The sequence below is a fragment of the Triturus cristatus genome, chromosome 1_2, assembly GCF_964204655.1.
Source record: "Triturus cristatus chromosome 1_2, aTriCri1.1, whole genome shotgun sequence".
NCBI lineage: Eukaryota > Metazoa > Chordata > Amphibia > Caudata > Salamandridae > Triturus > Triturus cristatus.
The window spans coordinates 107,347,233-107,371,993 of NC_140580.1; the positions used below are offsets into that span (position 1 = coordinate 107,347,233).

A 24,761-nucleotide genomic window follows, 5' to 3' on the forward strand; every position below is an offset into this window, starting at 1 on the left:
TAAAAACGATGGATTTAACCCAGAGCTGTGACTGAGGGTGAATGTTTGATTTGTTCAGCATTCCGTCCATCATCTGTTCTTTCTGCAGTTTGTTTTGTATAACATAGAATCAGGAGGGCTTCTATGAAAAAATGATTTGCTGCATGAACCTAGCCTGTAACCTTTACCCCCGATTTACACGTTGAACTATGTTGACAGCCTGGCTTGTCAAAGTTAACTGTATATGGAGTACAAGATCATGCTTTAAGACAACACATAACATTAAATGGGACTGATGATATAATTGTAGCCAAAGATTCGAAAATGTAACTGGTGAACAAAAATCGATCTATATTCTATCTACAATGGCATTTCTAAGGCAACCACTACCCTCAGTGAGTTCTCCATGCACCAGTCATCAGAGGACCTGGACCAGATAGGCTTTGAGAGCTTTCTCTAAGGTGATATTGCTAGATGTGCACCTAAGGTGGATAGGGAGGGAATGCTATGGAGTAGGGCCAACAACAAAAAAAAACCTGCCCACCTTTATATTTAAGCTTAACTCTGGGGACAATGAGCAAGTCATGTGTTTGGCTGGAAAGGGAACATATAGGAATGTAAAAGGATGTGCAATTTGGGAAGGTATATATTTTTTGCACTTGAATGTGAAGCAGGCAATTTTGAAGGCAATCCGGAATTTGATCTTTCTTCTTAAGACCCATGATTAATGACCCATGATCAGTCTTATACCAGTATTGGGCACACTTTGGGGACTTGTCAGGCGGGAATACCCACATAGAACAGTTGTAGAAGTCCAGTCTATTGTTAATTGTGGCTCCTACGACTAAAGCTCAGAGCTGAGGGGAAATAAACTGAATAATAGGTCTCAGCTTCGTGAGGTGATAAAAGCAGCTACTCACCACTGAAATAATCTGGGCAAATAGGGGCATCTCACATGTCACTTGACTTTAATGCTGTCTAGGGCTTCCTTGGATGAAAGAATCTGTATACCTGTGCATTACTAAAGTTTCCGCTCAAACTAATTAATTGCTGTCACATAATCTCTCTATATTGACTTGTATTGGTAGAAAATGTATACAAACTAGACCAAAATATGCATGTTTTTTGTGCTCTGCTCTAACAGACATTTTCTAGTGTGAGCCATAGTCTTTAGAAATGACAACTTTCTTTTGCTGGTTTTCTTGACTGCCTGTTATCTTGCAATAAGCACTGCTTTGACTTGGACTTCCCTACGTGTTGTGTTGTATTTTTAATATCTACCCATCTAGAATGGTCCAAGGAGGCTTTAGTCTTGCACCCTAGTAATAAAGCACTTGAGAAGTTGGCATAACAATTTGCACACACAACTCAGCTCCACTGTGATGATACAACTGCTCAGCACATAGCTGACTTAGCCAAGACCAACAACCAGCCTTGGAAAAATTAACAATGATATTGCGAGCAATCAATGGGAGTATTGAAAGTCCAGCATAGCATGTAAATTTATGAACGCCCCAACAAACTCTCCACAATTAAATGGCTTTTTTCATATAAAGCCTTACTGGCCCACGCTCTCTATCTTCTCCGTCAACTACATTAGCTACCAGTCTCTCAAAGAACTGATTTTAAATATCTTTGAATCACTTTCAATTCTATAGGTGGCCTTGGGTAATCCTAACTTTCACATGTTCACCTTCTTCACTCTCCTTGACGAATTCTCCACTCTTCCCCTGCTCTCCATGTGACGCTTCTCGCTCCTCTTCTCAGTGGCGTAACAAAACTTGAGGGGGCCCTCCTGCAAGGTACATGGAGGGGGCCCCCGCTCTGGATTTAATCAGGAGCTCTCAGGCCAGAGTACTGTGCTGAGAGGGTCCCCTGCAGCTCGGTGGCCCCCTGCACTGTGGGGGCTGCCGGGGGCCTGTATTACGCCAGTGCGTCTACTCTGGAATACTCTACCACTCTACACTTCTCCGGCCATCATTCCCCCACACTACCAGCTTGCTAGCAGAAACCCAACACCTCTTTTTCCACCAATTTCACAATGGCCTGTTACTGATGGATTATCCTTCACATCCTCAACGTTATAATTCCTATACTACTGCATAGTTCTCTCATATCTTGCCATTATCCTCATTGTGTTCTGAAACAATGCATTTTCATAAAAGCTTGTCAAAAAGAAATAACATAACGCAACATAATCAGTTTTTCTGGGCCCGGGACACTCACTGTCTCATCAAGGTTGAATACACCCTCCATTGGAGTTTCTAACAATCAAATCCCTATTCAGAACAGTGTTGGGACCAGCAGCGTTTCATAGTGTCATTGGCCTGATTGGCCCGTAAGTTTGTTCCACCTGCTTGATTTTACACCAATTTTCAAAATATATATCATATCAAGTAAGATCAAGGATAAATAATGCAACTCCCGGCTGCAGAAATCTCACCCGTGACAGAAACTCCATAACACCAGCCTGTGCAGTTGTGGAAGAAGATTCATCGCCTCTGCCTTTTTAAGTCAATCAACTGGCTTCAGGTGGAAACATGCATAACCAAGGGCTGTAACTGGAGTGTAAATCTTGAGAGTAGGTTTACTGAGCTAGGGAAAACCTCCAGAATCCCGCATCTTTGGCTTGGCAAGCCATGTGGGGATTTGTGAATCATGCCTCACCTCAAAGTCTCACACACATGAAGGTAAATTCGCCTTTCTTCATACAGCTCTATTGCACTCCTGCAGATTTTCTGATTTGTATTGATGCATTTAAAAGAAAAAAAACAACAGCATGGAAATAGCATTGTAAATGTACTTTTTTGAAGTAGAACAACCACTTCTTTGTTTATTCACTGCAATACTATTAAAGCACGCAGAAAAGGAAAATAACAAGCACTCGATTCCTCCCCTCATTCCCCTGAGGTCCCCAAAGACATTCTATTGAAGTTTGTGAAGCCTTAAGAAGGTGGCACCAACCAGACAAGCTGAGGCATAGATCACTAACTACTGCCACGTGTGTAGCCTAGCCCTTCTCTAGAGATGCCCCTTTGAGTCAGTAAGCACAGTGAAATCATGGTCAGCCCATGCCATCAAGGTGAGTCTGGTGAATGTTGCGTCCTAGTTGTAGCAGTCAAAATTGTTATTAAAGGCAGCGAATGACCTGTCTGCATGTTCCTGTTGGTCAGTGAAAGTGTTGGTGTGAATAACTGCCTAGAGAGGGTAGGATTTATGCTGGTGCTGGTAGCAGTGCGAAGAATGTTTTCCTCACGTTGCGAGTGTGGAGTTGTCTGAGGGACAGCCTCGGAGCTGCATGGATGAATACTACTCACCCAAAGGGGTGCCCTGTGGTAGCCTGTTCCCCCACTGGTCCAGTGCAGCACAGCACAATGGCTGCCACTTAGGCAGGAAGTGATTGACCTTAAATGGTCCTCAGACAAGTCCTTAACAGAGTGGGTGGGTCTGAACAAGTGGGCACCTCCCTTACCTTGGTTTGGAGTGAGTTGTGGAGATTAGGGCCCAGTGGCCTTGATAGTCCATAGCTGGGAGTCAGGGATACCTAAAAGAAGGCTGTACCTCAGCTCGAGGTCAGAGATGATCATCCATTCTCAGAGAAGCACCAAAGAAAGATTTTTAACTGTTTACATATGTAATGTCATGTGTATTTGTAAAGCACACAACTCATCCCGCAGGGTACCCTGGAGCTGCAAGCAGGCTCGGTGTGAAACTATCCCAGGGATAAGAATTAGAAAAAATTCTTCAGTTTCTTGTGGAATTCAGGAACAGGGGAGACAGCTCTGAAGTGCAGAGACATGTCATTCCAGGCTTTAGGAGTGAGGTAGAAGAAGGTGTGGCTCCTGGGTATTTGGGGTTGTGTATTAGTTCGGGGTTGTGTATGTGTAGGTGTCTGAAAGACTTGAGGTGTCTGGTAGGTTTGGGGAAGTTTATGTGAGTGCTGAGGTAGGTGGGATTGATGTTGTACAAGAATTTGGATGTATGTTTGAGGAGTTTGAAAAGAGCCCATTTGTGGACTGTGAGTCAGTGGATGTTTTTGAAGTGTGGGGTGATGTGGGAGAGGGGTGGGAGTCTGAGTGTGAGTCTGACTGCTGAGATCTCTATGGTCTAAAGTCTCCTGGACAATAGTGCATTAATAACTATGTATAGTGCACTCAAGTAGTTTAGCTTACTGGTGATGAAGACCTGGGTGATAGTTCTGTGAATGTTGTAGGGTTGTGTGAGCTTGAAATGACGGAACCATTGTGAAGCCTGTTGAACACGGTAGAAGGATTTGAGCGTAGTAAAGTGAATGCAGGTATAGAATGTTAAGTTTGTGATTACACACAGACTAATAAAGACGTGATACTAAGTTCTGTGTGTGGCATCGTCATTGGCGAGTACCTGGGCTGGGGAGGACGCTACAACTGATAACGAGATAGGGGATAGGTAACCTGAAGATAGTCAGTTCTCTCCCAGAGAATTTGCTGTGGTCCAGTAAATTGCTGGTGCATGCCATGTGTGCCTTTGTTGTAGTGTCGAATCGACATTTGGAGTATCTGGAGACAAGCGCATCCCCAGTTCTGTGAAAAGCATTTGACATTAATAAAAGCTTCACTGAGAAGTCTACACATTGGTGGCCGAGACCTGCTGGGAAGGCCACACAAAGAGGTACTGCACTACTAGGCAACTCAAAGCCATACATTCATACGTAGTGACAATGCTGTGAGGCAGAACTCAACCAGGTGTCAGACGGAACAAAGAGACGCTTACATGCAAAGAAAATTCAAATACTAAAATAGTCATCTGTTTACCAGAGCTGAGCGTAGAGCGACATTGTGCCCCTGCACTGGACAAGCCACCCTAGAGAAAGCACCTGGGGTTGTGCTTGTGGAGCGGTCCATATCCGAAGCAGCCCACCACCAAAGCTGCCGAGTGGTGGCCCAGAACAACTCTCAAGGTCTCCTAAAAGCAAAGGGCTCCCATGGAGACAAAGAAGGAGGTCAAGGTTCCACAGGATTTCCAAGATAACCCAGAGGCCAGCACAGTACAGGGCCTTAGAGATGGTATTGGAAGGAAGAGCAGATGGTGTCGGAAGGAACTCCACCCTCAGTGTCAGACAATCTCATAAATGGTTACACTGCTGCCGCCTTCTTGAAACCACCACTGACATTTGTTGCCGCCAAAAAGTTTAATATTGGCGACAGTGGACTGCCTGGACAGAGACCTTAGATGATTTCATTGATGCAATTGAGGAGGCAAATAACAAGAAGATTATCAAGTACCTTGAGAATCTTGCCGGTGAAGGTGTGGAAAAAGTCATAAAGAAAATGCAGCGAGCAGACGAAATTACATACAGTCAAACCAGCCTTGAATCTCAAGTTCAATCCAATGCTAAATGTAGATTACGAAAGGTACATCTTCAGTCAAGAATGATAGAAAGCTGGTGAGACCATCGGAAATTTTTTGAAAGACTAGATACGCTCAAACACTGTAAGTTCAATTAATTTAATGATGAGGAAGCTATCCGCCTCAGAGTGATTTGCAGATGCTTATCAGATTTGTTCAGATGAAGAATGCTGATAGAAACTCTGAGTCTGGAGTGAGTTCTAATAGCTGCCAGAGCTGAAGCGAGTGCTGATTGACAAGCTGTTGACATGGAGGCCGGAGGTGCGCAGAGTGATTCAGTCATGAATGTAAGAAATAAGCCAAAACACAAGGCCAAGAGATCCAGAGTGAATTATCCACAGAAAATGAAGTTGTTTTAGGTGTGGATTTTCATTTCCACACAAAAGTAAATGTCCCGGCATTGGGCAGATCTGCAGAAACTGTGGAAAAGAAAACCATTTTGTGACGGTGTGCAGGGTGAAGACAAAGGTAAGTGCGTCATGGGACGAAGACAAAATGGCCGCCCGAACATTCCATAAGCGACGTTGAACGCACGCCCATAGGGCCAAGTGACTTCATCAGAAAAGGCAAATTGAAACCAACGAAGCCGATCGACATCTAAATATATATCAAACAGTTCTTCTACATCAATATCAAGTGAAAGTGAAGAAGATGGTTGTGCCATGTCAGAGCGTCAAAGTCATTCAAACATTGTGCGGAGATCACACAAAAGTCAATGGTTGTGCAATACCTTTTATTATTGATAGCCGTGTATCAATAAAGATTATGCCGGAGGAGAAATATAATGAACTGTCTCCACTGCTTCGATTTACACCATCAAAAACCAAAGTGTATATGTGGGCTGCATTGATGCCCCTAAAGAGTCAAGGTTCATTTATAATGACGATGAAGCATAATAACACAACAGTACAAGCACCCATTCATGAACTTCAAGATGCGGTGTACAAGCACCTATTTACTCAGCTTCAGCACAGCTGCTCATGTGTGACTGATATCCGTGAACTATAACATGAATGCTTATCACAAAATAGTAAGTCAATTCCCTTCATTGTTTCATGGGTTGGGAAAACTCAAGACTATGAAAATCAAATTACACATTAATGAGGACATCCATCCTATCGCTCAAAGACACAGACAAATTACCTTTCATTTGCAGGAAGTTGTTTAAAAAGAACTTGAAACTTACTCAAACATGTTATCATTGAGCGTTCCACTGGTTCAACTCCATGGGTTTCTCCCATAGTGGTAGTACCCAAAAAGGACAGTGAAGGTGCTGTGCGAATCTTTGTGGATATGCATCATGCAAACGGGGCCATTGAAAGAGAATGCCATACAGGTCCACACATTGCTGACATGATAACACAATTGAATGGTGCAAAGGTATTCTCTTGCCTGGATCTGAATAAAGGATATCATCAGGCACTGATGTCATTGTAGAGACTGGGTCTGGAAAGACAAGTGGAGAACCCCTGACTGTCCATCACCCATGCCAGTCAAGGACCTACTGCCTGTCCCCAGTTTCTGAAGACATGGTCAGGACGTGTGATCCAAGCACAACGATGACTCATTGAAAAGCTCTAATTGTATAGATTGTGTAAACATTTTTAATTTCCTATTTAACAGAGGGGCAGATGGAATGTTGCATCAGTTTGAAATGATGGAACCATGGTGGTTCCTGATGGACTCCTTAGAACTGTGACGTAAGCATTAGAGTGTAGTGAAGTGAATGCAGGTTCATAATGTTGAGTTCATGGTTACATGTAGACGAATAAAGAAGTGTTACATTAAGCTCCGTGTGTGGCGTAGTCATTGGGCTGGGAGGACGCTACAGGTGTCGAGAGGAATCCACTTGAACACCTTCTAGAGCATCTTCAGGGTGTGGAACCAGGAGGCAGAGACTGGGTTGACGTGGCTTGTCATGGAGAGTTTATCGTCAACCACTATTTTGAGGTTCTTTGCGTGGTTGGTAGGATTGCAATTGGATCCGAGATCAGCAGGCAATCAGGTGGAGTTCCATATCAAGGTGCATTTGCCAAAGAGGACTACTTATGTCTTGTCTGCAGTGCCATATTGACGACTATCCATATGGCTGTGGGAAACTGCAAAGAAGGCTTCTTGGACAAAGAGTAGTGCAATCTAAGGAGTCTAGTTTGAGAAGAATTGAGTTCTGGTCCAACACTTCATTATTACTACCATATATGAAAGGGTGCTAGAACATGATAAAACTCGTAAAAGTCATGAGATCTAGATTGATTCAGAAAGTCTGGGTTGGCCTTATAACCCTAAAAGGAAATACAGATCTCAGACCTTCTGTAGGAGTGCAACACACACACACACACAAAAGCTATGTACCCTTTATTCACGTGCTTGGCTCTATGCTAAATGATTTCAGTACTTCTCTGAGACAGAAGGGTAGTATTCTAGGACCAAACAAAGCCAGGTGGATGCTCAAAGAACATAACGGCATGTTAGGGCGCAGCGGAGTTAACTCCTCTGTATTGGTCTGCATGTAGAAGGAGTGTAAAGACTGGCCCGACTGAGCCCAGCAGGTACAGTACAACCAAGGAAAGTCAGTCTGAGAAGCCCGCTGCTCACTTGTCTTTCAGACTTGCAGTCACCCTGAAGTAAAGTCTGTTTGCTTTCGTGCAAAACTCCTAGAGCATGAGTGTCTGGCTGCCCTTGGCTACTTCGATCTTCCTGGCACAAAGCGCTATGAAGCTGCTCAGCTCCCATGGGTCTGGTTTCTGCGGAGTATGAGTCTGAATATGCTTGATACCATTCACCACAGGGCCTCAGTTGCTGGAAAAGCCTTGTGACCTCAGTGTCTGTGCTGACTCCTATAGCCCTGACTTTATAAGCTTTGGCAAAACGTGTAGGACTGGCTTGAATATGGTAATACATCCAAATGTGAGCTGTGAGAAGTTGGCCTGGTATATGCTGTCCACTAATTAAAGTGGGCACCTTGTACCAGTCTAAACAACCCTAATTGATGAGTAGGTTAAATACAACCTTTATTGAAAGCCATCCTAGTGGTAGCTAAGGAGAGCAGCCTTCAGGCTAAGTCTCGAAGGAATGTAAAGCAGCTTGTTTTACCAGATCAGAACCTCCTGAATGACCAAATGAAAGGAGAACCACACAAGAGATATATAAAAAATATATTTATTACTAAACACTCTCTACTAACCCCTTTATGAGATTAGAGCACAAAGCACACATTATTAAATCACTAGAACAGTAAATAGCACAATACACAGCGGGCTCCAGGGGGAGACCGAATGTATTTATTTATTTATTTATTTAGTAGTCTTATAACGCGCATAGCTGCCCCAGCAATGGGGCGTCCCAGCGCGATCAGAGACGCAAGAGAGAAGCTAGGTAGGTAGGCATTATGCCATTTGGGGGTAGAGCCAGGTCTTAATTGCTTTACGAAAGGTCAGATGAGTCTGGATTTCTCGAATTGACAGCGGGAGTTGGTTCCAGAGGGTCGCCGCAAGGCAGCGGAATGATCGCCCCCCGGCTTTTGCTCTTGCAACCCGAGGGACAATTGCCAGCATCTGATTGGCCGATCTAAGGGGTCGCTGAGGCAGATACGGTTGCAGCAGCTTGGCCAAGCCCAGAGGGGCCTGTTGGGTGAGAATTTTATGAGCGACACAGAGGGTTTTAAATTGAATTCGTCGCTCAACCGGCAACCAATGTAGTTTTGGTAGAATATGGGCAACTGATGCCGATCTCGGGAGTGCAACCAGGAGCCGAGCTGCGGCATTCTGAGTCCGCTGCAGGCGCCGGATGCAAGATTTATTCGCCCCAAGATACAATGAGTTTCCATAGTCTAATCTGGATAGTATTGTTGCTTGGATGATGGTCTGACGAACTTTGGGGGGAAAGAAGCCTAATATCGGCTTCAGGCCGCGCAGTAAACCAAAACAGGTCCCGGCCACAACTTTAGCTTGGGTATCAAACGTCAGCCTACTATCAATCCAGAACCCCAGATTTTTAACTGCCTCTTTGGGTACAGGGGCAGGCTTGAGATTGTCTAGCCAGCATTGGTTGTCCCACATGTCCCGGTCTTTTCCCAGCAGCAACACCTCCGACTTACTGGAGTTTAATTGCAGGTAGTTTTTGGCCATCCAGTCTGCTACCTCTAGCAGATCATTCTTGAACCTGCCTAGTTTGGCATTGTTCTTCTTAGAGTAGGCGATCACCAATTGGGTGTCATCAGCGTATGACACCATTGACAATCCCCTGCTACGCGCCACCTGAGCCAGAGGTTGCATATATATATTGAACAGGAGGGGGCTCAAAATAGAACCCTGGGGTACTCCCTGTTGTAAAGCATACCTCTGGGATTGAAAAGGTGGCATCCAGATCTGGAAGGTTCTTCCTGTAAGAAAAGCTCGGCACCAATCTAACGCCAGATCCCTCACCCCGATGTCATGCAAACGTTTCAGCAGGATTTCATGGGAGACCGTATCGAAGGCGGCACTTAGATCGAGAAGAACTAAGGCCGCCGAATCCCCAACATCCAGGATCCCTCTAATTTCCTCCGTTACTGCCAGCAAGGCAGATTCCGTACCATGACGGGCTCTAAAGCCATTCTGGGACGGGTCCAAGATTGCATTCTGTTCGATGAACTCCGTCAGAGTAGTATGGACGTGTAATTCCAACATTTTCGACAGAAAAGGGAGCTGCGAGATGGGGCGATAATTGCCCGGCTCGGCTGGATCCAAAGACGGTTTTTTCAACAGTGGGATCACTTTGGCGTGTTTCCACGCAGCAGGTATTATGGCGGAGGACAAAGAGAGATTCACCAATTCCAGGTATACTGGCAGGACCGTTGGCATGACTTGGCAAAAGAGCTTAGGAGCCAGTGGGTCTATGGGTGATCCTGATTTGATTTTCCTACATAGGATCTCCAACCCTGCTAAGGAAATTTCTGGAAATGATAGCAAGCTGTTGAGTCCTTGGGGAAGCGGGACAGCAGACCCGGTCTTCCCATCAGAATTAACCCTTGGGGGGAGATTTTGATATATTTTCTCCACTTTATTAATGAAATAGTTGGCCAACTCATTGCATTGACTATTCGAAGAGATGGGTGAAGTCCTAGAAACATCACCATTCTTCATAGTCTTAAGTAGTGAAAATATAGTTTTCGCCGGATTGGAGCTCGCTAGAATTTTATTGCCCACATACTCAGCCCTAGCTCTGCGGATTAGCTTGTGGTATTGGTTAATGGCCGCTCTATAATTTAGTTTACAATCTGCATTGTACGAGCGTCTCCACACGCGTTCTAGTTGTTTGCAGTGCTTTTTAGCTTTAGAGAGCGACTCATTAAACCAAGGTTTGGAATGATCCCGACTTATCCTGGTCAGCTTTGATGGAATACAGCTATCCAGACCAGCTGTTACCCAGTCTTGTACTAGCATATCCGCAGTCTCAATATCCTGCGATAGTTGCGGCCTATGGTTAGACCAATAGGTGGCCAGCCTGCTGCTATCTAGCTTATGCCAAGGTCGCTTTAGAGCAGAGATCGGACGGTGCTCCCTCGGCTGGCCCCACCATCGTAGTGTAAAAATCACTAGAAAATGATCTGTCCAACACTCTGGGGCTGGGGACCACATCGTTAGCCCGATGAGATTGGAGAATAAAGGGTCTAGTACGTGCCCAGCTACATGTGTCTGTTGCTGCACCCACTGGACCATTTGGAGCGCTTCAAGATCGGCCAAAAAGCTAGCAATTTCAGCCTTCTCTGTGTTATCACAGTGGAGATTCAAGTCTCCTATGATGCTGAAGTTGGCCGCTTGACTGGCATGCAGCGCAGTCTTATTTATCAGATCCTCTTTGAAAGCACCTGAGGGCCCAGGCGGGCGATAGATGAGGAAGCCAGAGATGGTAAGGTTGGCATTCAACTTAATTTTGAATAAGGCACTTTCACAGCCCAACACATTCTCTCTGCTGAGACTGCACGCATAGAAGTTCTTAGTGATGATTGCAATGCCCCCCCCTCGTTTCCCAGGTCTGTTTAAATTCTTCATACTGAAGCCTGGGGGAAGAGCTAGCCAGGATTCGGTGGTAGAATCCTGGGTTAGCCAAGTTTCAGTTAGAAAGAGGGCATCGGGGGATTCGTCTTCTAAGAGATCAAACACCTCAGCGTGATGTTTCGGCAGTGAACGGCAGTTCAGATTCATGAACTTAAAGTCTGTATGGCCAGAAGGGCAGGTCTCCGGCAGTATCCCACTGAGTTGAAACGCGCACCTTTTGCATTTGATAGGGCCGACTAGAGGGTGCCAGGCGAATGGCAGGCAGTTGGATTGCAGCCCCAACAGCTCATCCCGTGAGTAGTTTTGGCGTATAGAGGGAGACAGGACAGGGGGGCTGGCGCCTGGCGGCGACCCGGCGCAGACGGGCTTGCCTTTGGCGCGCCGCCGGCGCGCCCGCTGCGCGCGTTCGCTGCGCGGTCGCGTCAGTGCCCCCTGATGTAGCATTCCCTCCAGGAGCACTAGAGCGCTGATGCAAAATTTCCCCCAAGATGGCGGTCGCACCTTCGTCCCTGCACTTCCCCAAAGCCAACTGCTCCTTCCTGCCCACACCCTCAGACAAGCAAAGCAGTCTATCGGATGTTCAGCAGTGAGTTAATCAGTGGACAACAGAGTGAAAAACAGAGTGAGTGCTTTTAAAATCATAGAGGTCAAAAACGGCACGATTAAAAATAGCAGAACAGTATTTTACACATACAATGGAGCTCGCTAACCTGACTCCCGGCTCACGCCTCAAGAGTCTCTGATGCTGCGCGGTCGCGTCAGTGCCCCCTGATGTAGCATTCCCTCCAGGAGCACTAGAGCGCTGATGCAAAATTTCCCCCAAGATGGCGGTCGCACCTTCGTCCCTGCACTTCCCCAAAGCCAACTGCTCCTTCCTGCCCACACCCTCAGACAAGCAAAGCAGTCTATCGGATGTTCAGCAGTGAGTTAATCAGTGGACAACAGAGTGAAAAACAGAGTGAGTGCTTTTAAAATCATAGAGGTCAAAAACGGCACGATTAAAAATAGCAGAACAGTATTTTACACATACAATGGAGCTCGCTAACCTGACTCCCGGCTCACGCCTCAAGAGTCTCTGACGTATACTAAGAAAGTGGTATAACAACCAAGACTTAACTAGGCACAGTGCCTAGAGCACGTAGAATCACTGGGACCCCATGGAACCACCCAAAGTAGTGACACAGGGGACCCACGGAGGACGGGTGCAGTGTGTGAACACAGGCGCGAGCTCCGTACAATCCTATGGGAAAGTCGCGGTTGGAATTTTAGAGATTAAGGACACTTCGGAGAGGACTTTAAGCAAACCCCTTGGAACATCGCAGGTTCTAAGGCCTGCACCCTTGAAAGTACCGAGATACTTGTGTTACCTATTCCAGAGGAGCCGGGTGCATAGGGGTCAAGTGGTGTCTGAAACCTTCGTCGTTTTCAATGGCTTGATGCGAAAAAGTGCTGCTGCCGAAAAAATGAAAAGTGTCAAGTGGGATCCAAGCCTGGATCCGAGGTGAGAAGAACCTGAAAGCAGAGGGGACAGAGTCTGGGTCACTTCAGGGTGACCACGGGCACGATAGACGAATGCCCACCGATGTCAGGTGCTTCAGGTGAGATGATGCGATGCTTGACTCTGCAGCCACGGTGACCAGGAGACGTCGACGATAACCAAAGTCCGGAGGTGAGCTGTCCCACAAAGGATGTCGAGTGCTGGGGGGTCAGTGTCCAGATTGAACACCAACAAGCCTTGGCAACTGCAACCCATGTAGGCAGAATAAATAAGCTTCGGTGAGGACCAGCAAGGTCCTGGGGACTCTCCACGCAATGGAGAGTCAGGGCACATCTGGAGCAACCAGGAAAGCCCACTGAAAGTCAAAGTTACCTTCACAGGGACCCACAGGCCAACGGACCAGGGATTGCAAAGGGACCTCAAGCTGAATCACAAAATACCAGCCCACGGAACACTCGTGGATTGTAGGCCGGAAATCTTCGGTGGAAATACTGCTCGGGGACGGGACTATACGTAGTCCAAAACACAGCCTCAGGGATTGCCAAAAAGCATATGCTGCTGCAAAAGTACACGGTGCACAGGGGTTCGGGTTGCACGGTCCCCACGAGGGATATGGGTCTCAGGATTGCTGACAGAACTGATCGACCTCAGGGACGCTTGGGAACCCACCTCCTGTGTTGCAGAAATCTTTGAAGTCGTCAGGAGCTCGGGAGATGCAAACCGGTCAGATGCATTAAAGGTGCCTGCCTTGCAGGGGAGTAACTCCTTTCCTCCAAGGTACATTCTTCAGTCATCCAGTGAGCTTGGGAGATGCAAACCGGTCAGATGTGTTAAAGGTGCCTGCCTTGCAGGGGAGTAACTCCTTTACTCGAAGATAGATTCTTCAGTCATCCAGCGTAGTGTAGATCAGCGAAGTACTTGGTTTTTGTAGCAGAGTTTAGTTCAGGTAAAATCTAAAGTCCTGTAGTCAGGGGTTCCTACTTTATACCCAAGTAAGGGGTGGGACAAATTCTGGGGACCCACCTATAGGAGGGTCAGGACAGAGGGGTGGCTACACCCATGTCCTTTGTCCAGTTTTGCGCCAGAGCAGGAGAAAATGGCTACTGAAACCGGTTTAAACTGGACTATGCACAGGGACACCAAATGTGCCCCCAGTGCAGACTTCAAACACTCTGACTGCACCCACCCAGCCCCAATACACTAAATCCTGTCTGGGAGGTGGTCACACCTCCCTGTGACAGGAAACCTATTGTCAAGCCTTCCCCTGCTCGAGCTTGGCTCAGCAGCAGGAGGGCAGACTCGTGTCTGTGGCTGGCAGCACTCATCTTGTGATGCCCAGGTCGAGAAAGCTGGTATCGGGTGTACTGGTGTGTCACATACATCCCTCTAGAAGGGTGAAATCATATCTCCCACACCAGTTACTGGTGTGGAGGTATGATTCCAAGGTGTTTGACACCAAACACGACATGTTTCTAAGCAGCCGTTTTAAAGTTAGCCTTTACGACAAGGTTATAATGCACTTAAATATATATGGTTGGCTGCATCACAAACAACCCCGGAAAATGGGTTCCGAAGGCTGCAGAGGGGTTCTGCTCATGCAGGTGCACCCTCTCACATAAAACTCAGCACCCTGCCTTCAGGATTGATAAGGCCTGCCATAGGGGTGACTGATAGGTTTATATGTGCAGTGATTTAGAATAGAAATAGTGTACCTATAAACCTAACCTAAGTAAGGGGTGCATGCACCCCCTTACACAGGCTGCAGTAGCAGACCTGTGGTGTCAGTTTGAATGGTCTCTCAGGGGTGGCATAATACTTGCTGCAGCCCTTGGGAGGCCTATGGGGTACCTATGCCCTTGGTACATAGTATACCATAAACTAGGGACTAATAAGGGTACCCCAGAATCCAATCTGGAGTGTCAATCAATTTAGAGGAGAAAGCTGCTAGACTGGGGTCCTGGAGAGCAGGATCCCAGTCAGTCTAAGTCGAAAACAGTGATACAGCAGCAAAAAGTGGGGGTAACTATAAGAAGCAGATCCTACTCTCCTACATGAGCATTTTGAAATGCGGTCTGCTTCAGTTGAATGCACAAATGCTGATTAGCACTCTGAAGCCAGAGCTAGTGGCTTTACCAGTGCTGGCAATGCTGGGGCTAAGAGTAGCAAAAAAAGATTTCTTTCTGTGTAGAATCCATATAGGAGATTATGAACTCTATGTGATAAATAGTGTGATGACTAAATGTACTTTTCAGATATAAACTAGCCCCTCATACTTTCCAACAATAGTACTTCCTGGAGGTTGAATAATATACAAATCAGCCAATAGCGTGAAGTGGGAAAGAAATGCTCCTCTGGATGGAGAAAAATCCCACACTACGCATATTTTAAAGAATTGTTTGGCGAAAAAAAAAAGGGCCAGCAGACACCTGCTCTCACTAGGCCTGGGCAAAAATTTCGTTCCGTTCGCGGAAATTGCGATAATTTGACATTTTTGCGTTCCGCGGAGAGCGCGAAAATGTCAAAAATTCCGGTTTCCGCAGCTTGGCGATAATTTGTTTCTTGCTCGCGCTGTAAAATGATACATTCTCGCGCGCGCGCGATCGCCTTACCTGAATCCCTGCGTTCGCCGACAAGTTTTCTTGATCCGGTCGCGTTCTCCATGAGATGTTGTATTGTTTTTAGCCATTTGCGCTGTCTCGCGACAGTTCGCGCCCGCAGTGACGTCATGCGTCGCGCGATCACGTCTTTCTTCTCGCGATCATGCACCGCGAGAACAACTCAAAACAAGATGGCCGCGCCCGCAAGCAACCACATGGGTAAGTTGGCGACCCGCAACCATGCAGAAAATCTCGCGAACATGCCGGAAAAAAACTTCCGCATCTTCGCGATATTTCTGCTTGTTTGCGATAATTTTAAACATTCTCGCGATAATTTGCGAAGGTTAATTCCGCAAATTCCGCCCACCCCTAGCTCTCACAAGCCAAACCGAAAAAAACCTTCCGAGTACCCCAGACAAGCCCGGATTCTCTAGGCAGTGGGAACCAAGAAACTGATACAATGTTTTGCAGTACGTTAAGTTCTGTGACCCCCAACGAACCCCCCCCCCCCCCACACACACACACGGGAAACCAAAATCAGAACTAACCTTCAGTGCCTTTTTCAGCACCAAGGACAGAACCGCCAGTTTACGGCTGAGAAGCCATTAGCTAAAATCACTACTCCGAGATCCTTTTTCACAGCGTACACACTTAACAGGGACCTTGCTTGGTCATTAGATTTTCCTTCCCTGTAAGGCAGTATAGTCAGAAAGCTTCATTTGCAGTTTTGTGTTGGAATCGCGTGTCTGTCTGGGTCCTCAATTGAACATAAAGGGCAATGCTATTAAAAATACAACAACAACAAAATGCCCCCGCCTCAAAAGCACTTTCATTTATTAATTGACGGTTTGAAGTGATTTGCTGTTTCTTGCTTAATTCTCACATTTGCTTAAGGGCGTTGACCTGGCTGCACCACCTCGAGCAGCTGCCATATCCAAGTGTGACTTGGAATTGTTATCTCGAGTACTGGAAAGTAGCTGGCTGTCAGATAAGTGGGGCACGTAAGTACACACACATATATACACACACACGCACCTCCACCTTCTGGAGATTTCTTACAGATTGCTATCCCACGGGAACCCTTAACATTAGACCCCTTGCCTTTCCTGTTGCTCCTCAGCAGCAAATCAAAGGGGATTGAAGTCAATAATGTGATGTCATAGATGGGTGAAGTATGCAGGATGTCTTGTCTGCTCTCTCTTGCCATGTTGGTGGATTGATGTCCAAGAAGGGAAGGCCTAGAGTAGCCCCTGAGTAGAAAAGATCCCAATGAATGACTTGCAAAGGATTCACTCACTCACTCACTCACCTGGTGAGCTGGCCTCCACAATGCTGGAAGAGAAGTTGGATTTCTGCAGCTGCTTACGACTTTCTGAAGCCATGTTGCCACCTTTCACCTAAAAAAGTGAGAACATTTTGAAAGAGGGCTAGTCACACACGGCAAGATGTAGCTCACTCAGGCTCTTGCATAACTGGTGGCACTCGAGGTACGTTACCTTCTCGTGTAATAAAGAGGGATGCACAGGCTGAATGAAGACCAGGTAACTAAGACAACAAGCATGCTAATGTTTCCTCTGGGGAATATATGAATGGATGACTAACATGCAATTTATGTGAATTCATCAATATGTACCACTACTAGTATGAGGTCTAGGAGGTCTACCTCAAAGGGACTCTCATTTTGTAACTGTGGGGATAGTTTCCTAAGAGAAATGTTTATTAGATGTCCCCTACAGACAGCATCAGCTGTCAGTTGTCGAAGACCTATTGTGTACAATGCAATGCACAGAGTGGGCTTTGGATCAGCCTCTGGCTTACCATGTGTTTGGTATTTTTGTCTCTCTCGGTTTGGTTTTCTGCATTTGTTGGGTCTCTTCCCTGTCTTTGTGTTTGTCTTGGCCCTGGAGCATAGTTTCTTTACCAATGTTTTGAGCAGATGACGTGATAATATCACTGCTGACATCAGGGAACTATGTTTTCCATTTATGTTTTTGCAGTTCATGGGCCTGGGAGGGCATGGCTCGCCTCGTTCTCTCCCCCATCCACTCTGTTTCTTGCTTTCCACCACTCCCACATATTTCCATTTGACCAGCCTCTTCCTTTCCTACCCTCTGCTTCTATAATATTTTTATTGCTTGTGTAAGAGCCCAGGACCTGCACACTGCTACCAGGCTGCTCGCTATTGGCTGCTTCTGCCCCTTTCCACCCCACCCCGCCCCATCATGCTTTACTGTTTATTTTCATTATTATTTCTGCAGTGGCACACTGCTACTGGGTCGCTTACTTTTCTGTGTGTGTAAGGTGCCTTTGTGCATATTTTATGTTCTAAATGTGCTGCTCCAAAATGAACGTCCACCATCTTTGAACAAAAAAAGATCATTGGAGAGCACCCTTTCGTATGTATAAACATAACATGTATTTGAAAAGCACACATTCACCCCAACGAGTTCTCTTGGTGGTGAATAACAGATGTTTATTGTTATCCAACGGTACTCATTTTATCGACCTCAGATGGATGAAAGGCTGAGTGGCCCCGCCAGGATTTGAACCTGTGACCATGAAGTCGAACAAAGGCCTCTGCAGTGGATGGATTAGTCCACTGAGCCACCAGACCCAGCTGGTGGCTCAGTGCAAGCTCGGGAAGCCATGTTTAAATGATTTTGGCCATAAAATATGCCATACCAAACAAGCACTGGCAGAGCCGATATCACCACGCTAGCATTTGAAAGGTGAGACCTGTTCACTTTGCCAAGGCTTTCTTATTAGCTGTTCAGTAAAGTGCGGAATATGTCCAGCAGAAAAGGGCAACTAACAAAGCGCCGGACAAAAGACAAACAGAAGGAAAACGAAGACAGCCTCCATGATGGGGCATGTATTAAAAACGAGAGCATACGAAACAGGAGTTTTTCGTTGGGGAGACATGGTAAAGTAATTCACAATCCATCGATGGAGGTGACAATAAACCGCAAAGAAGAACGCACTCTGGAAATGTAGGTGCTAATTAGATTGAATTATACAAAGATAATGAGCTGACGCTGAAAGTGGGGAAGGTCCATGACACAAGGGGATGTCAAGCCAAGCATTTGACCAGCAGCCACTTGAAAAGGGGGCGGGCCCACGCCAGCCTTGCTTTCATTATTAGGACTTCACGTATTTTACATGCTTTTCCTGATAAGATTCTGGCCTATGTATTTTTTCATGAAACTGGAACTTTTTTTTGTGAAATTTCCCTTGCTTCTGAGGGTTATGCCCGATTAAGTGATTGGCTCCTATGTCAAGAACGCTGGTTTTTTTTTGAGGCCTTTTGCTTCCGATGTTAGACATTTGAGTTAAGCGAGCAGATTGGCAATAAGGGAAATAGCAAAGCCATCACACTTGCAAATGTGTAATTAAAACATAAAATATGTTATCGTAGTCATGAGCAAAGATGCATTTCAAAGGGATCGACACGTGTCCGAGTGATGTAAAACAACATTAATCACTCTAATAGTGTGCTGCTCTTACCCATATAACATTCCTGAGGCACTCTTTTGTTTATAGTAATTCACACAACAAAAATGTATAAACTGCACTGTCATAATTAATATAAACAATCCATATTATTGTTAACATCGATCCTTCGCCTACTATTCATGAATAATGGACTTGGAATACAAACGTGTTAAAGTTTTACAGTGGTGGCTGCTCTAAATTTTGGGTTGTGGGCAACGCAAACGCAAGGGGAGGGGAGAGTTATACATAACAAGCATTGGCATAGCCAATAGGTCTCGCCTTTGGGACCTTATAAGTGTTTAGCCATGCAACAGTTGCATAACTATAAATACTTATAAGGTCCCAAAAGCGAGACCTATTGGCTATGCAAAGCGGCCGTGGGGCCGCGAAAGTGATCGCGATCACGATCAAACATCAAAGCGGCCCTGCGGCCGCGAAAGTGAAAGTAATCGCACACATGCACTGTAGCTTTAGGCTGGCCTGGTAGCACTTTTTGGAGCCCTCTCAATAAGTCTCGCCAGACCAGCGCATGCGCTGGGTCAGGTGAGACCTAAAAACACATACCTATCCCTGCAGCGTCCGCCGCCCCAGTGCTCCTCTCCCTATGCTGGTCACACTGCACAGGCTCCCAGTGTGCAATCACGGCACTGCTCTCTTGCTGATAATATTATTTACCAGCATGAGAGCAACGCCGTGATTGGTCTGAGTGGGATAACTTGATGCTCACTAGGGGACAGGGAGCCTGTAGCTTTTCTATAACCCGACTGTGCAACATAGCTGGGTTGGAGAAACCTAAGTGCACATGTCTGGCTTTCCCTAACATGGCTGGTGGCCGCCAGTCTGACATACACACTTACAAGTGCCCAACATTTCTCCCTACTGCCCTAACCTCGGCTGGCAGTATGAAACATAAAATGATAATAAAATGGTTTTACTATCATTTTATTTTTCAGTGGGGTGACGCTCCGCAATTATAACTTCCACAGTGAAGGGTCAAGGCACACTAATACTGCACTCGTCTACACGGAGTAATTAAAGTAATGATGAGATATACAATGGTGCAAGGAACCAGAGATGTGGCCCCCCTACATGTCTATATAGAAAAATTAATTTTCCAAACTGATTTCTCAAAGATGGTTCTGCACTCAACAATCCAATCCCTTATATATGTAACTGATTTTTTAGTCCATATTATATAAAGTAGAAACTGTAGAACAATTTCATTTCAAACAACAAATGTAGGAGTCATTCTTTCTTCAAAAGTTTCTTTTATTCTTTATTCATCAGTTTTTCTTTAAAATCACAGCACGTAATGGTAGCCAACGTGTTTTGTCCACCTGGGACTTCTTCAGGGCTCAGCATGTAAGAAGTCTTCTCGACTAAAGTTCACGTTGTATCTTATGCCAGAAGAATATAATATAAAATTATACTGTTTCCAGTGCGTGTCCACACATACAAATCCCCGTACGTTGTGGGGAAGAAGTAGGACAGCTCCAGTGATTCACAGAATGGCGTCCGGTTCCATAACGTATTAGCCCATGTTATCCTATGGATTGGTCATCACTTATAGTAGCCCTTAATGGAAAAGGCTACAATAGGGACATATAAGCTTGCAGTTATATGTCCAAACCATTAATATAATGTATCCTGCCCCCTGGCTCAGGAGGCCTTCCTTACGGATAACGGGCATAAATTACAAATAGTACTGTGACCTTGCAACTCATGGCTAGGGCAAAGTCGAATTGAAGAAGTTTGCACTGCTCCTACAGTCTGCAATGGCAGTACTGCTGTCGTCAGTTTACTTGGGTCACTCGGAATGCCCATGTCAGGGGTACCAGTTACCAGGTACTTATAAGGGGGCTAAAGTCCTTGCCAATTGGGGTTACCTATCCCCATGTACCAGTTTTAGGGAAAGAGTGCTGGTACTAGAGTCTGGTTAGCAGGCTTCAGTGTATTGTCAGAGTCGAAAACCAACATTAAGTAGTCCAAATGGGAGCAAAAAGTGAGGGGGGAACATCTGCAAAAAGAGCTGTTTTTTTATACACGTCATTATCATGCTGAGGATTTTCCCATCCCAACATATATAGATATACAATTTTAATAAAAATCAAATGGTCTTGGCTAATACCATAACTAATACGTTATTTTTAGCATGCTTATTTTATTTACTTTAAAGTTGCGACATGTTTGTCTACCCTACCCAAAGACGAGTGGACCTAATTCACATTGTTCTCTACATGGATTGAGATAGTGAGTCACTTTTGACTGTACATAGGTAGCTTGGTCTGTGTTGAGGTAATTTTCGTGGAGTAGCCCAAGTCTTTATCGATTCCTCTACCATCTATTTAGCAGTTTCGTCTGTACCCCATATACAGTAACTTACTGTGATGTCAATGTCCATAACTTTTTATGCTAAAAACAAGGATCAATTTCTGAATAATGAATGTAAAAAACATTAAGGCAATCCATGTCAGAAATGTAGTTCTTGTTTATATTTCATAGGTTTTACTGAATCTTGCATTCTCTAGGAGTGTTAGCGTTTTGATTCTGTATTTTTTGGGTTAGCCTATTTCTCTTGTATAGCGCATACTCTGAACTGAGTCTCCTCCTGGTGTTTATAATGGGCCACTATTGAGAGTCTGGAGTTGAGACTGAAGTCAGCACCAGTTTCTCACAGTGCCTGCCAGTGCATCAAAAAGATGGTCAGAATACATGGTCATATGTAGTTAAATACAGAATATATGGTTTCTCTGCAGAGCCCACACAGCGATGATCCCCTATTCCAATTGCAATTGTGATTTTGTACAAATGTGTGTGAAGGAGGTACTCATTTATCAAAATATTGACAAGATGAAACTAGAAGGAAATGGATTGCTTACAGGTGAGTCAGTGTGTTGTGTGTTCGGGTAAGTGGTAAAGTGAATGAGATGCTAGAAAGTGTATGCAGGAGTGAGTGAAGAGGGTGCTGACAAGAAAAGAGAAGAGGTGTACGCTATGAAGGTGGAAGAGATGTGGAAAGAAAAACTGTGTACATGCACAGCCGGAATGGGAACCTAAAGCAGTCCTGACAACTTGGCAGACCAGCCCCCTGGAGAAGGGGAGGGGGCGGGGCAGTGTCGAGCACTTGTGCGCTGCTGCTTTTGTTACTGGGGGGCCAACATTGCAGTTCCGCTGCAAAACCGTCCCCCAGTAACAAAACCAGCCCCCACTGCTGAAAAACCACCCCCACCCGTCCAGCCTCCCAGGAAAATGCCTGATGCCCGCTACGGCCAGTCCAGCCCTGCATACATGTCTAACATAGAGTGAATATAATGGGAGTGATTAAGAGACTCTGAAGACCACTATTCCTTCCACATGACTCAGTGAGGTGTTACTCAGTCTCACAATTTGAGAATTGAAAATTTGTCAATATTAATTTACATCAAAATCCTTGTTGTTACTCATTTACCTTTCACAGCTTACAACTATTGATAAAGCCAATAGTCCAGGCTGGTTTTTGTATGGCTTTTGTGGTGTTATACATCTGGATGCAATAACAGAAAGCTCGGAGAGGAACTAAAATGCTGTTTGGGTGGCACACTATGGTAATCACATACATTTCGTTTACATGTTTAAGCCACGCTCTTCACTGCATAGACCATGCCGCTTTTAGTGGACCCCCACTTTTTTCATCCCACGTAAAGCCTTGGAGAAAGGAAAGGTAGCAATAACTGCCCTGCCTCGTCTTTCTCTGTGTGCCTACAAACAATTCTGTTGGGAGTTTCAAAAATACCTTCTTACAAATTGTAAGGTCAATCCTTTGAGTTTCAAAAACGCCTGTCAAATTTCTTTTAACATTTGCACTGGCAGCTTAAAAGGAAACTTTAAAAAGGGCCCGCACCAGGGCACGCTTCAGTAACAAAAGGTGTTTAATCTTCCGACTTATGCCAGAGCCTAGGTGCTTTTGTGGCACTGAAAATACCTAGATATCTCTATATCACTAACATACCAAAAAAACGTATACAAACTTTTTCACCCTCGGAAAGATGAAAGGCCGAGTAAAACCCAGCTCCCTGCAGCGCATGCCTACGTATGCCGCTGGGTTACGCCGTAGCAAATACAATACCAAGTATTACCTCCTTTCTGATGTCCCCCACCCGCCCGCCCACGCCAATATTTGTCGTGCAAGGAGGTGACCGTGTCCCCCTGCTCCTGTCAATAGTTGTTATCGAGTCTACGCGGCGCACAAGGACACGCGGGCGGCTGGAGGTTAGTTAAGCTCTGAAACACCTGCGCCGCACTCACCGCGCGTGCTGCAGCGCACCGGCCTGCTCCCGCGCCTCAATCACCGCGCGTGCTGCAGCGCACCGGCCTGCTCCCGCGCCTCAATCACCGCGCGTGCTGCAGCGCACCGGCCTGCTCCCGGGCTTGTGTTCCTGCCCGTTGCTAAGGAAGCCAGGAGGCGGAGTTTAACTTTTTTAGCAGACCTCAAACAGCCAATCACAGCAGGAGATTGTACGGTAGCCCAGAGCTGTATCTCACGGACCCGGCTTCAGGAAAAAACAAGAAATATAGTGGATAAAAAAAACATACACACATGGATTTTGTAGAAGTAAGTTTTTACATCGTGAATGAGTCTACACCAATAAGATCCTGCTCTGAAACTGTGCGTTCGGAGCCCTTGAATTCATTTAAGGTATTAGCAGTTCTGTCCTTTATTTAGGTTTTCTTCTTTGCATGGTGCTACATAGAGCCTTTGAATTTCCTAAATTAAGCGCAGTTTCAGAATACAAGATTGGACGAGCTGTTCACACTACACATTGAGCAGCTCGAGACGTATAAAAAAGTAAGTTTTCAATAATATTTTTATTTGTATCGTTGTGTGTTCAGAGTGTAGGAGTTTCTAAGTGGCCTTGTCCAGCGACCACTAGCCTCACTGAGTAACACTCAAACAATTTAAGTTAGGATGAGCTTTCGCTCACAACAGACTAAAGATCGCACTTACTTTAGGAAGGTCTAGAACCTGAGCTGTAAGTGTCCGTCCGCTCAGATCTCATCTATGTGCTGATCAGCTTCTTGGGCGGAGGACTGAGAGTGTCCTGGAGGAAGCCACCCCATAACAGAGTAAGCTCTCCTACAGTCTGTTGGTTTTTGGTGTTTAGTTGTGTTTGGTTGGCGGAGAGTTTATTCAGTGTTTAGATTCGAAATGGTTTGTGCGAGTTACTTTGTAAGCAAAAATGACTTTGATCTAGGAAGATATTTGTGGTGTGTTATTTGTATATTTAGGTGAGCCAAACGATTTTCCATTTTTCTCTCACTGGGCGTGCCTGTCCATTGTTGGAACAGAGCATATTGCTTTTTAAATATGTTTCACTAAATTCCCCCATATGCCTCTATCCAACAGCTCCCTGCTTCCACCTACTCTTGAGGGCGTAACACAACGCACATTGACTGCACATCACCTACACAATATAGGCGACCTGTTTGTAAACTCAACCTTACAATCTATTACTGCCCTAACGGAGGGACATACCACATCACACATGGATAGAGTTATATTGCATCGGATGCAGTGCACTTTACGTTCTACTTTGCCATCCTACCCCATGGAACCCAAGGACTTTACTCCCCTCACGTTACTCATTACCCCTCCAGACAATACACATCAGCTATTCCGCCTATACCACACTTCATTACAATTGAAACCTATCATGGCAGCAAAGGCCAGAGTTGCCTGGGAAAGAGATTTGGGACACCCCATTCCCAGTAAAACATGGTATGATTGTTGCA

At 45.6% G+C, this 24,761-nt stretch overlaps 1 protein-coding gene across 2 annotated transcripts in view; it reads right to left on the reverse strand.

Annotated features, from left to right (window-relative positions):
• The window catches only part of LOC146866908 (uncharacterized), a 783,565-nt gene extending 760,168 nt beyond the window's left edge, over nt 1-23,397 (reverse strand). For both annotated transcript variants that reach the window (XM_085603053.1, XM_085603047.1), the window contains exons 1-2: nt 23,277-23,397; nt 16,810-16,897 (exon numbers count right to left, since the gene is read on the reverse strand). In XM_085603053.1, coding sequence (XP_085459179.1) covers nt 16,810-16,882 — 73 coding nt within the window. In that variant the 5' untranslated portion in view covers nt 16,883-16,897; nt 23,277-23,397. The remainder of the gene's footprint in view (nt 1-16,809; nt 16,898-23,276) is intronic.
• Nucleotides 23,398-24,761: the final 1,364 nt, after the last annotated feature.